General features: G+C 41.1%; 1 protein-coding gene and 1 long non-coding RNA gene across 7 annotated transcripts in view; one reads left to right on the top strand and one right to left on the bottom strand.

Moving 5' to 3' along the window:
- TRAF3IP2 (TRAF3 interacting protein 2) overlaps positions 1 to 1,564 on the top strand; it is a 53,223-nt gene extending 51,659 nt beyond the window's left edge. For 2 of the 3 annotated variants that reach the window (XM_049899091.1, XM_049899073.1), the window contains one exon: positions 428 to 1,563. In XM_049899091.1, coding sequence (XP_049755048.1) covers positions 428 to 574 — 147 coding nt within the window. In that variant the 3' untranslated portion in view covers positions 575 to 1,563. Of the gene's footprint in view, positions 1 to 427 lie in introns of all 3 variants that reach the window. The other variant, XM_049899081.1, reaches the window with a different exon arrangement.
- LOC126084556 (uncharacterized) overlaps positions 1 to 14,022 on the bottom strand; it is a 136,601-nt gene that overhangs the window by 51,617 nt on the left and 70,962 nt on the right. The gene's annotated exons all lie outside the window — the stretch shown is intronic.

Here is a 14,022-nt window from a genome sequence, read left to right as displayed (position 1 = left end):
TCCTTCTACTGCGGGCCAGACCTGAGGCTTGAGTGAAAGGATAATGAATTTGATTAAGCCCATAGCCTTGGCACACTTCTTCCCAAGTTACAGGGGGAATTCACAACACTCTGCGTGACCTCTGTCGTCCCCCTTTTATCTGAAGGTGGTGAAAAGCTCGTTGTTATGCAAAGGGCAGGTAGCCTGGGAGACTGACAGAAAATGCTGTGTACATGTGGTTTCCATAACGAGATCTACAGCTTGCACTTGAAGCCAAGAGTATTTCACATGTGAGCCCTTTCCAAAAGCAAAACAGCACAACTCCCAGGGTAGTTTGCTGGGAAATGTCCATGAAGGGAAAGGCATAGATGTTTGGGAACCACGCCTGGGATCTGGAATCCAGGTTTTTCTCTAATGGCCTTTGCTCCTGTCATTCTTCCTCCTGTAGGAACATGTGCCCACCTGGCTTCAGAACACTCACATCTACAGCTGGCCCAAGAATAAGAAAAACATCCTGCTGCGGCTGCTGAGAGAAGAAGAGTATGTGGCTCCTCCTCGGGGGCCTCTGCCCACCCTTCAGGTGGTACCCTTGTGACACTTCCATCCCCAGATCACTGGGGCCCTGGTCTGACAAGTGTTCTTCTAGCTGAGGCTGGTTGGTAGCAGTCATGGCTGTTTGTTTCTCAGTCCCTCCGTGAGGGGGACTTCAACCTGCGAAAACCTGTTGTACAAAGTACTCTTTCTCCTGAGACTTCTACAGAGCCTGTCTTTGAAGTGGAGGTGGTGGCTGCCTTGCACTCCCTGCCTCTTAGACCCACTTCAGGAGCAGATATCCAACTTATTCCTCCTAACAGTCTGTAGTGTCCATTCCAGGCCTCGCCATGCTTAGGAAATAGATAATGTAAATGATGTTGCAATAAATGTAAAGGACCACGAACACTCTCCTATCACTTAAGGCTATTTTTATGAGCTACCCAGATACTTGCGTGTCCTCAGGCCAAACCGATTTGTGTATAAATAAAATGTTTACTTTTTGTAAGACTGTGTTTCAGTTATCTCAAAGGAGATAGATATTAATTTATAATGATATGGGCAGTTACTTCCAGAGACATTAACAAAGCTGCTTACAGGTAATAGTAGATAAATGTAACAGACTACTATATATTAAAAGATTAAAGCCAGATAGTTAAACAACCCCTTTTAACATAATCTCAAAAACTTTATTCTTACAGTAGAGCTCTTTAACAAAACAGTTTCATACAGCCCACAACCATGATTCTGAATAGTATGATCATAGTTCTTAGGGTCCGAGTGTACATGTAAAAACATCTGTGTGTACACATGAAGTGACAGAGGGTGTATAATGCAGGCTAGAATTGTGGTTTGGGAGATCTGTGTTCTAGTTCTGGTTCTACTACTAACTAGCTGTGTGACCTTCAGCAAATCCTTCCATTTTGTGACTCAGGTACTCATTTATAAAATGACACAGACAAAAGTGTCTCCAACGACCCTAAAAGGTTTAAGGTTGTAGGACCTAAATTCTAAATACTTTTTTCAGGATTGTTGAGTTTTCATTTTCACAATGATATCTCCAGGAGATAAAATTACATTGTTCTTAACAGGGACATTTTATTCCTTAAAAAAAAAAAAAAAAACTTCAACAACTCCCTCTGATTAATAATTTTGGAAACTATATTTATATATCTATCTTGCTCATCTGATTTCCAATGGCCTTTGTTCCTGTCATTCTTTCTCATTTTCATAATTATATCTCCAGGAGATAAAATTACACTGTTCTTAAGAGGGACATTTTATTCTTTAAAAAATATATATCTTCAATAACTCCCTCAGATTAATAATTCTGGAAAACATATATATCTATTTTGCTCATCTGATACCCACATCCATATATAAAATAGGTACATATGTATACAAAATATACACAAGCCATAGAGCAAAGTGGGATAATTTTAATTAAAGCTCAAGATGGTAGGCCAATACGAAGACTTTTTGAAAGCTACTGCTTCCCCTTATCTGTCCACCTAACTAATCTTTTAAACAAGGCTCAACTGCGCTGGGAGATAGTTCAACCCTATATGCCACTATAGGCAAAAGGCAAATACTTATGAGCTATAGATAAGAAACTTTGTTAATAATTATAAAGAACACTAGTTTCATTTACCTCATAGCCTAGATGTCTACTGGGTGAGGTGAATGTCTTTGTTTTTAAAGAACAGGGAAAGACGAGACAAGCTAGCACACCTTAAGTAGTCATTTATGAGACTCTATGACAAGTACCTTTATCTCTGTAGTACTGAGACCTGGTAGAACTGACTTTCTTGTTTGGTTAACTTGAAATGCCTGGAAAACACCCTAACCACAAATTTCAAGTCTTTTTTCTTTCTTTGTATTATTTTTTAGATCTGAGATGATACCATCATTAAGGATTCAACACACACTTGTAAATAAAATGACATCAGCAATTATGACTCAAAAATGTTTCTGGTTTGCAAAGGTTTAAAAATGTGATGTTATCACCTCCTCCCTTCGGAGACCTGTCCTGAGTCCTCAAACGCTCATTGCTTTCACTCTTCCTACCCCAGGTGAATGATGAGGGAAGGTCCCTGTTGTTCCACAAATACACATTGAAGTTTTATAGCTCGTGGTACCGGTAGAAAAACAAAACAAAACTGCACACACAACCACCTGGTCAAATGATGAAAGTTTGGCTCCTAACCTAGTTTCTATGAAATGTGATACCAAGAACATAAAGGAATTTTAACAACTATTTTAAAGCACTGACACTAAGATTAACGCTTGGTTTATTTAGACGTTATCCTGGTCCTCATAAATTCATCTATAGGTATTTCTGGAGTGGAAGTGGGGTAGGCTGACTTAGTAAAAATAACCTCTCAACTCAAGGCTTTATCCAGTCTGAAACTGATGGGGGTGAGGGGCTGGGGGAAGGTGCAGAATGCAAGGTTAGGTTCTTGTCTAATAGTTACTGATTTAAAATATACTTTTTAATTTTAGTGACTGATTTCAAAATACTTGCTTATTTAGCTTAACTTGTGTATTTTTCAAAGACATCTCAGTATATGGCTACAATCAAAGTATTAGACTAGCTATTTCTCAGCTCAGTGCTCAGAAAAAAATATTTTTGTTTATTTCTTTTTCTACTAAATAAATCACCCTTAGATTCAGCTCTTAGAGTCAGCTCAGCAAGGGATGCAAGCTCTCCCTTATGAACATTCTAGATCTTATTTCATGATGTTTTGCCAAGAGCATTTTTCTCAACCCCAGCCACTTCATCAACCACCTCATCTCCTTTGCCAAACACCCCATTGTCACCATCACTTTTGCCAAATGGATTGCAAAGTCCTACGACCATTGGGAAATGGTCCAGAACGAGTCTCTCAAAACACAGGATCTTTCTGTTTCTTCTTAATGAACCAAGAAGAATCAGTGAGGCCCACCTCCTAGTGGCAAATGAAAAGAGAAAGGTTAGAGTGTGGAAAAATACCACAAAGAAGAAATTTGTACTATTTTGCAAGATAAAAAGCTCAGTATGAGCCCACCAGCCAAATAAACAGAACAAACAAATAAACCAAAAAGGAAAATGAAAGCACCAAAATAAATTTAGTTCTTAAATCATTTATTTCTGTCATGGAATTTTCAGTCCAGAAGGGGATCTAGAAGCCATATATCTCTACAGCCTTGATTTATAAATAAGGAAAGCAGAGCCCAGAGGAATTGGCTTGTCCAACTTGACCCTAGGGGTAGAACCCAGGTGCCCTGGTTCTGTAGACATGAATTTGGTGAGGCTAGAAAGCTTTCTGGTTTTTGATGGTAGATTTGTTCAACAAATGACCCAGTATCTCCCTGAGGTAAACTGAGCCTTAGGAACATGGGAAGCCTGAGGGAAGATGCACCTCTGTCCTCTGGTGGCTGGAGAAGTAAATGATCATGTTGCAACTTGTTCTGTGGGAAATTCTTTGGGGAATTAATTATTGCTATTTTTTTTTTTTTTTTTATCATTATATGTAGTGTGACTTTTCCTGAAGTGGCCTGGCCTATTTATTTTATACTGCTATTATTTTAAACCAAGGCACAATTTGAAGTGTGTTGACACCTGAAGCTTGCAGAGAAAATCTGCTATTGGAACAAATTCTTTTAGTTTTATTTGGCCAATCTTCAAAACAACAACGATGAAGTTGGTTTTCACTTTTAAATACTGTGATAGTATCTTTCCCTCACACTTCTGATTCAACAAGAGTGGCACTTGTTGGAATAATACACAGCTGTGTAGAACATCTGCAAGGCCTGTCATTTCAGATAGTGAAAAGCTAACTCCCACGGTGGGGGGGAGGTGGGGGGGAGGGCGAAGGGCTGCAGGAAGGGAACCCTTTATGGAGAGGTACATCAACAACACAAAGAAGCCTAGGTCAATCAAAACATCGAGCACTCTGGGAGGCCTCGCGCCCAGGTGAGGTAGCATATTCTTAACTTCACACTGATTTGTTCCATTTTCTATTGGGAAAAGCTTTCAGATAAAATTACAGGATACTTGCTGGTAGGTCGGTGGCTATCGCAGACTCTGGGCAGTCGTGCTGCCAACCAACTTACCCGCGTGTGCCACAGCCTCTCCATCTGTGACTGCATTTGCTCCCGAATTCTCAGTCTCAAGCCAAGTAGGTGGGACTGTTAAGAGGAGCACTAAGGGTAGTTTAGTGATCTACTTAGCTTCTCAAGGAGCTTATGAGTATGGGTCTAGGTCACACTTGTTCGAGTGTTTAGGAAGTGATACTCGAGCCTCTGCAAAACAACAAAATTCTTAGAACAAAGTGTGCCTAGGCAAAGGTGACCATGTTCTAGGCCTGCCCACTCTTTTCTAGAAACTCTTAGTTATGTGAAAGGAATAAACGCAGCCCCCAAATCTCTCAGGACTTGTAAACTATAACCACGAGGGCACTCATTTCTTGCCCCTTGCCTGACCTCCCTTTGCTCCCTTCACCAGGAAGGCACTGATGGTAGAAGGCAGCTGGGGAGAGAGGGAGGGGGAGCACTGGAGAGAGAGAGAGAGGCTCATGCCTGATGGATCCCATTAGGCTTAGTGTGCAAAGCAAGTTGAGATGAAGTAGCTGCTCTGGTATGCGTCCAAAACTGCTGTTCTATTTTTAGTCCCTCCCGCGTGCTTCTTAGCCCCGCATTGTATGCCTGGGCACCTGGATAGGCAGCAAAACATGGAACTGAGCCACTCATTTGTAAAACTGGAAGGAAGGCCATTGATGCAGGGCTTGTTTATCACTGACAGGGAAGGGGGACCTGGAATGTTAATGAGGACGGCTTTCTGAAGCAAGCCTTCATGGTTAGCATGGAGTTCAAAGGAGAAGGCAGACTCAGTCCTCTCTGAACAAATGTGAACTGTTGATAGAGGGAAGGAGAAATCAATTATGCTGTTGCAGGCTTCCATGTCATTGTGTTAGAGCTGTTAGAAAAGGTAGGACAAGGACCAGATCTCCAAAGGAAACAAAGCCACATGGCCTTGAAGTATAACGAGTTTGCCATGGCAACTGATGGAAATGAGCCTCCCAGGCACAGAGCAGGTGTGTTATCTTACAGAATAAATATACTACTCACACTCCCTGGTTTTTATAATAAAACCTGTGTTTGGATTACCTTCCCCTCCTCTTTGTTACCGGGAGAAGCTGGCTGTTGCTCAATCAGCCCAAGGCTCTAGTGAGGGAAATGTACTCAGTGTTATCAAAAGGGCTGCTTTTGAAAAAGCTGGCACTTGGCTTGGCAGCAAGCCTCATCGAGTGGCAGCTGGGCCACAGGTACCTGTCTGGCCTTTGCTACCTACCAGCAGATGCCCTCTGTGAAAGTCGCTTGTTCATGCATTCACTGAGGCTGAACGGGGAGGCCCGGCTCTCACGCTGGCTGCATTCCTCTGAGGAGAGGAGAAGTGTGTGTAGGTGAGGCTGGGACCTGACCAATTTTCAGCATCCTGTGTTATCTAGGATATGGGCCAAGTGTTCCTTGAGTTCAGGGATTAACAGATTCTGTCTTCTAATCTGTCATCTACGGAGTTCAGTTCTCAGAAACTTGCAGAGAGCTGCTGTTTCCCTGAACTTTAAGATCCCTCTCAAATGGGCTCCGGGGTGGACTACTCTCGTGTCCCAAAAGTACACAAAATGCAGAGACTTTATAAAATCATCCTAAGTTAAAAAAGAAAAGTATACTTTGTATTATTACAGGCCAAAAGTAAGGATAAAGTAGAATAGTCGTATTTTCATTGTTCTCATCTTGTGATTAACAGAAAATTTCCATTCTAGCTTAAAATTGATTTTCAAAACAAGATGATCACTCATGAGCTCCTAGAACACAGGCAGTTTCCAAACAAGGCTTGTGGCAAAACAACTGAACTGAGGAGGGCTTGTAAGGCCACGGCCAGCCAGCTCAACACAAAGCTGCCAACCAGCAGTCTGTATTCAGCAGCACCAAAACCCTCTCCTGCATCTATCTGTGTTCCTTCTTTTCTCTCTCAAGTACCTAAAAAGACACCCAGCCCCACTACCCCTGCCTTCTCATTGAGGCCCACCTCTCAGATGATGTTCCTATTACCCCTTCACACATCACCTTACCATTGACCCTAATAAGAAAAGAGTGGCCACCTGAAGGACCAATTCAAGGTATGGTGTCAGTGGCAAAAAGGGTTTAATACACTAACTCTCCCAAGCAAAACAGTGTCATAAATTTCAGGGACTAAACCTCCTCTGCTTTTATTTCCAGGACAACCATTGGATCCTCACTCGATGATACTTATTCTTACTTTATACTCATGTCCAATGGGTGCAGTTAGCTGTTTTCCCAGCCCTCAGTAGGTTAGAAGCTGAAAATTTAGGAGGACCACAGTGGGAAGGGGCTAGGGTCTGACATGCTGATGGAAATGACAGCTGACATTTTGACAGGATGGTTTTGTCATGGAAATGTTATGGGCGGCCTGAAAAACAAACCATTGACATTCAGTTTTTTAAAAATTACCAAGTAATATTTGTAAAAACAGTCTGACACCTAAATTTAACCCAGGCCAGATCAAAACAGCCACATCACAATGTCCAGCTTCAGTGACCCAGATACACATGCTGTAGTAATAAACACACCTCAAAAGCTCCTGAAAACATCACAACTCTCACAGCAAATGACTGGTGTTAAAAATACTGTCCTTAATCTTCTGGAGAAAGTTATGTCGTGTTCTTCCTACTCTGTTTAAGAAGGCAATTGCACATGTAACTCACAACGTTTCCCTCATGGTTAGCCACTCACTCATTCAATTCCTGCTGACATCCTCCCACCCGAGGTGGGGCTCGGCTCAGCCTGCATTACACGGGCCTTGTCAGGGCCTCAGTGTAAAGGACAGGCCTAATATTTAGGTCCTCTGGGCACCAAGATAGAGTCAGGGAGGGAAGTATTTCGGGCACTTCATATTGTATCTAGTAGGTGGCTAACTTAATGCATTCCTAACTAAAGCTGCCAGCTGGGTGCCATAGAAGATGCTATGAGGTGACTTCATGAGCTTAAGGGGCGTGTTCCAAAGTGAGGTGGGCAGGACCTTTCCACATTCAGGTTTTTAAAATTTAAGATTCTGAACTGGGTCTTTGGGTATTCAAAAAAAAGAAAAAAACAGAAAACCGTTGCCATTGAGTCAATTCAAGTTGTGGTCACCACTGTGTGTCAGAGTAAAACTGTGCCCCATAGGGTTTTCAGTGGTGGATTTTTTGGAAGCAGATCACCAGGCCTTTCCTCTGAGGCACTTTTAGGTGGACTCAAACCTCCAACCTTTTGGTTAGCAGCTGAGTGTGCTATTATTTGAAAAAACACATTTAGTCTCTGACATCCCAGTGTGAGCACCTGAGGTCTGGTTTTATCATGCTACCATTTCTAATGAAACTGTCATTCAAAAGCTAATCCCAGGAAGGTCACAGGGTGAGAGCTGAGCAGCACCCACAGCAGCTTACAGATCAGCAAACAATCTCCAACAATTTATTAACTGCCTACTATGTGCAAGGCTATTCGTAAGTTTTTCACTGGCTAATGATTTTCAGAAGTAGACTGCTGGGTCCTTCTTCCTAGTCTGTCTTAGATGGACTATCAGTTGAGATGTTTCAACAAACAGATGCAGCGCTGGACGTGCTTACTCGTCTATGCCAAGAAATATGGACGACAGCTTCCTGGCCAACTGACTGGAAGAGATCCATATTTATGCCTATTCCCAAGAAAGGTGATCCAACTGAATGTGGAAATCATAGAACAATATCATTAATATCACACGCAAGCAAAATTTTGCTGAAGCTCATTCAAAAATGGCTACGGCAGTATATCGACAGGGAACTGCCAGAAATTCAGGCCGGTTTCGGAAGAGGATGTGGAAGCAGGGATATCATTGCTGATGTCAGATGGATCCTGGCTGAAAGCAGAGAATACCAGGATGTTTACCTGCGTTTTATTGACTATGCAAAGGCATTCGACTGTGTGGATCATAACAAATTATGGATAACATTGAGAAGAATGGGAATTCCAGAACACTTAATTGTGCTCATGAGGAACCTTTACATAGATCAAGAGGCAGTTGTTCAGACAGAACAAGGGGATTCTGATGGGTTTAAAGTCAGGAAAGGTGTGCATCAGGGTTGTATTCTTTCACCATACCTATTCAATCTATATGCTGAGCAAATTATCCCAGAAGCTGCACTATATGAAGAAGAACGGGGCATCACGATTGGAGGAAGACTCATTAACAACCTGCATTATGCAGATGACACAACCTTGCTTGCTGAAAGTGAAGAGGACTTGATGAAGATCAAAGACCGCAGCCTTCAGTATGGATTACACCTCAACATAAAGAAAACAAAAATCCTCACAGCTGGACCAATGAGCAACATCACGATAAACGGAGAAAAGATTGAAGTTGTCAAGGATTTCATTTTACTTGGATCCACAATCAACAGCCATGGAAGCAGCAGTCAAGAAATCAAAAGACGCATTGCACTGGGCAAATCTTCCGCAAAGGACCTCTTTAAAGTGTTGAAGAGCAAAGATGTCACCTTGAAGACTAAGGTGTGCCTGACCCAAAAAAAAGCCATGGTATTTTCAATTGCATCATGTGCATGTGCATGTGAAAGCTGGACAATGAATAAGGAAGACCAAAGAAGAATTGATGCCTCTGAATTGTGGTGTTGGTGAAGAATATTGAATATACCATGGACTGCCAAAAGAACGAACAAATCTGTTTTGGAAGAAGTACAGCAAGAATGATCCTTAGGAGCAAAGATGGCGAGACTGCGTCTTACATACTTTGGACATGTTGTCAGGAGGGATCAGTCCCTGGAGAAAGACATCATGCTTGGCAGAGTACAGGGTCAGTGGAAAAGAGGAAGACCCTCAACGAGGTGGATTGACACAGTGGCTGCAACAATGAGCTCAAGCATAACAACAGTTGTGACGATGGCTCAGGACCGTGCAGTGTTTCGCTCTGTTGTGCCTGGGTCGCTATGAGTCGGAACCAACTTGACGGCACCTAACAACAACAACATGTGCAAGGCACTATGCTTGGTATAGAGACAGTGAGATAGAACCTCCTACCCTCCAATTATTTAAAATCTAGCTGGGGAGCTATGACTTAAACCTGTGAAAGATCATTAACCACCCAAGGCAGCGTATGGTAAAAGCTAAGAAAGTGAGCCAGCTAGTCCGTTTTCCCTGACCTTCACTATAATCCACGGCTGAGCTCACTGCACTTAGGCAGTTTCAAGTTCAGATCTTCAAAGAAGCAGGTGACTGGAGATTTTTCGTAATAAACAGAAGACCTTTAGATTATAATATCCAAAACCCCTATAAATCACCCTGTAAATGAGATCAGAGATTAGAATATAGAAAGTAAGAAATGGGAAAAGTATGTCGAAGCCCCACAAAAAGTACATATTAAATCAATAAATGACAACTCAGCCCACAGGGCATATATCAGCTTCTATAGAAAGGAGCCTAGATCCAAGCCTCGAGAAAAAACAGACAGACGCTGCGAGAAGGTGGGAAGGTGCTTTATTCACTGCAACCTTCACATTTGGAAGGCAAAAACATGGCTAGTGCTGGGATCAGCCAGAACAGAGCAAATGGATTTCTGCACTCTGCTAAGTGGGGTCTGAGAAATGTTTGAAGTTGAGCCTGTGAGCTAAATATATGACTAACCGAGCAAGAAAGCAGAAAGTGAAAATTTGCTGGAATGGGTAAAGAAACTCTCCCTGTGAATGAATATCACCTAAGTTCCCCAAACCAAATCTGTGGCAGAAAACACTGACCAAGCTGAGTCTGTTATTTAACATGTTTCTCACTCACATGAGTTTTGTAATCAGGCAAACCTGAGTTTGAATTCCAGTTCACTTACTTACAAGTCGTGTGATCTTAAACAAGTTACTTTACCTCCCAAAGTCTCAGCCATAAAATGGGGACAACAGAACTGATTCGCAGGGAGGTTGTCAGGACAAGGGAAGGTGAATGATGTAAAGTTTCTAGAACAGTGTGTGGCATGCAGTAAATACTCAATTAGTTCTTTCCTTTCTTTCTTGCCCTTTCTTGTTTTCTATCCCATAATTAATGATCATTTATGGGATTTCTGAATATTATCTTATTTCCAAAAAGTCAAACTGTAAATCCTCAAAAACAACTTTTATTTTTAAGACGAAGCCTTAGAAGAGGGCAACATAGAATCTTTTAAGCTTAAAATTTCCATCTAGTTTTTCAGATTGGGCTGATCAGCATAGTTTGTTTTCTTAAAAAGGCCTGGGAGAGGCCAGAGCAGACTTCTGGAGCAATCACGGCATGTGGAGACAGCCTTCTTTCCTCTAATATCTTGCTAAGGAGGAAACCTGCCGGCAGCACTGGCTGCTGTTATTAAAGACATACCAAACGTTGGCAACGGTTTTTGACTTTAAAGGAAACTTAGTTCGGAGAGTCACAATGGAGCCTCAAAAATAGGATAATGAATTTGAAAATATTTTGAACAATAATTTGAAAGGCAGTATTGTGTTCATATTGTACCTATTACTAAAAAGAAAAATTAGATTTCAGGTTGGGATAACTGCTCTTCTCTGGCTCTGCTTTTGTAAGAAATGAGGTATCACTGTCATCTACAGCACAGCCCACTCTGAATTATCTGGCCAGAATGGGAAAGGAGGGTGGGGCTGGTTGAGCAAGCATTTAAGCTGAAAGAGTAGAACTGCCCCGTAGGGTTTCCAAGGCTGTAAATCTTTATGGAAGCAGACTGCCACATCTTTCTCCTTCGGAGCAGCTGGTGGGTTCAAACCGCCAATGTTTCTGTTGGTAGCTGAGCACTTAACCACTGTGCCACCAGGCTCCTGAGAGTTAGCATACTAGTGTTTTTCAAGCCTTTTTTTTTAAAGGAAAAAAGTTCTCTTAAAACTTCCCATATTCACTTAAATAATTTTCGTTATGTTGCCTTTTAAATATGTAAAAATGTATAATTACATATTACGCTTTACGCTTATAGCTCCTTAAAAACTGTGAGAATAAAACAAATATACAGATAAAATAAAAACAAAACCACCCAATAAATTCAAATTAAAAAAACATTAATATAGTGCAAAAGTGGTAACATTTTGCTGAAATTAAACAGCGATTGTCAGATTAAATAGTACCGAGATGTGTCTATGCATTTTATGTTTCAATTGTTGACTTAAATATTTGATTTTGAGCGTGATGGACAGTTATTTTGCTCACGGTCATTACCACTATTATAAATTTTCGCCTCATAAGGTTACTCATTTGAAACCATTAGTTGATTATTTTCATTGGCCCAATTGTTTTGAAAATTTAAACACTAAAATAATATTGATAAATGATTAAAAAAACTTTTCATACAAAGTTCATCACAGAGAATATCTGCAAGTTGATATGTCATATAAACATAGAATCCAACCAGTGCATCTGAACACAACCTGAATAAAGTGACTGCTTTGCCTGGCTTCTTTTGAGTTCAGTGTATACTACCACGTGCTCTGTAATAACGCAATTTTCTCTATTTGAATTATTATAAAACTCCATTTACACTGGGCACCCATGATTCATTTGGCCTTCATTTTGCATGAATGCATCATTTGTGTATTAAGTTGGCCCTGTTCTTTTCTCATTAGCCTGAGACAATTAAAGTAGTACGGTCATTTTTGTGATGGAAAATCAAAATCATTTTATTACATAAATTAAGAGACTAAACCCAATTGCATTTTATCACTGAAAAACAGCAGTTTATAACTGGTAAGAAAATTCAATATAAGTCTTATCTAACAGAGAGCAAGATGGTTTTTGTTATTTTGATGCCAAGACATGCCAACCTAAAAACTACCAATGCATTACAAGTTAAATATTGTCACATTAAGTGATCATACTGTACCAATTCAATTTAAACACAAAGCACTGACACTAAAAGTATGTGGTTATAAAATTATCAACTCAAATGAGCCAGATAAGCTTACATTTTATTATATAATTTTTTTTTAGATTGTTGTTGAAATGAAAACACAATTATTATTGATGGACCATCAATAACATATCTACGGACTCCTCTAGTTTTAGGAAAAATTGATATTATATACATAGGCAATACAAATCTTTAAAAGATTATAATATCATAAAAGTAGGGAGAGGAGGGCATCCATGTGGGAGGGAGGCCTGGTGCAGGGTGTTGGGGGCCACACAAGATGGGAAGGTCATCCCTGCAGAGGGTTGGCTTGGCACAGAGTGTCAGAACCAAGTGGGGTGAGAGGAGTATCCTTATGGAAGGATGGCTTGGTGCAGGGTGTTGGAGTCTGAGCAGTCTGAGAATGGAGGGACATCTCAACATGAGGTTTCAGACCCCACATGGGGTGACGGGAGCATTCTTGCAAAGGAATAGCCTAGCGTGGACTGTTAGAGTCCAGGCAGGGTAAAGAGGGTATCTCCACAGAAGGGTAACTTGGAGTGAGGCATCAGAGCTTGGGCAAGGCAAGGAGGCTGCTATGGATTAAATCGTGTCTCCCAAAAAGGATTCCCAGTATTGAGTGGTTGTCTGCTATTTTGTGATCTGATGTGATTGTCCTATGTGTTATAAATCCTAACCTCTATGATGTTAATAAAGCAGGATTAGAGGCAGTTGTGTTAATTAGGCAGGACTCAAATCTACAAGACTAGGCTGTATCTTGAGTCAATTTCTTTTGAGATATAAAAAGAAGAATCTAGCAGAGAAGAATGGGACCTCATTACCATCGAGAAAGAGGGGCCAGGAGCAATGCATGTCCTTTGGATTTGGGGTCCCTGTGTTGAGAAGTTTCTAGACCAGGGGAAGCCTGATGACAAGAACTTTCCCCCCAGAGCCGATAGAGAGAGAAAGACTTGCCCTGGAGCTGGCGCCCTGAATTTGGACTTCTAGCCTACTAGACTGTGAGAGAATAAATTTCTCTTTGTTAAAGCCATTCACTTGTGGTATTTCTGTTATAGCAGCACTAGATGACTAAGACAAAGGCTATCCACTTAGGGGGCAACTCGGTGTGGGATTTCAGAGCCCACATGGGGTAAAAGGGTATCTGTGTAGGAAGGAGGCCCACCACAGGTTATATAGCCAAAGCCGGTGTGCCACCTAATGAGACACAGTAAGAAGAACATAGGATCACTTCTGTGATTATTCCTGACAAGCGCATATAACTTAAGCATGAGAAAACACCAGACAAACACAAATTGAATGGCATTCTACAAAATAACTGGCCTATATTCTCCAAAAGTGTCAAGAATATGAAAGTCAAGGAAAGACTGAGGAACTGTTCCATACTGAAGAATACTAAAGAGACATGATAAATAATTGCAACATGTGATTCTCAACTGGAACCTTTTTGAAATAAAATACATTGAGCCATGGAGAACCTTGATGAGGTATGAGGCTTAGACCCCAACGTATCATTGTTAATTCCCCAATTTTGCTGTTTGTACTGGAGTTATATA

Source organism: Elephas maximus, chromosome 1 (genome assembly GCF_024166365.1).
Source record: "Elephas maximus indicus isolate mEleMax1 chromosome 1, mEleMax1 primary haplotype, whole genome shotgun sequence".
Taxonomy (NCBI): domain Eukaryota; kingdom Metazoa; phylum Chordata; class Mammalia; order Proboscidea; family Elephantidae; genus Elephas; species Elephas maximus.
This window is presented reverse-complemented; position numbering and strand designations above follow the sequence as displayed.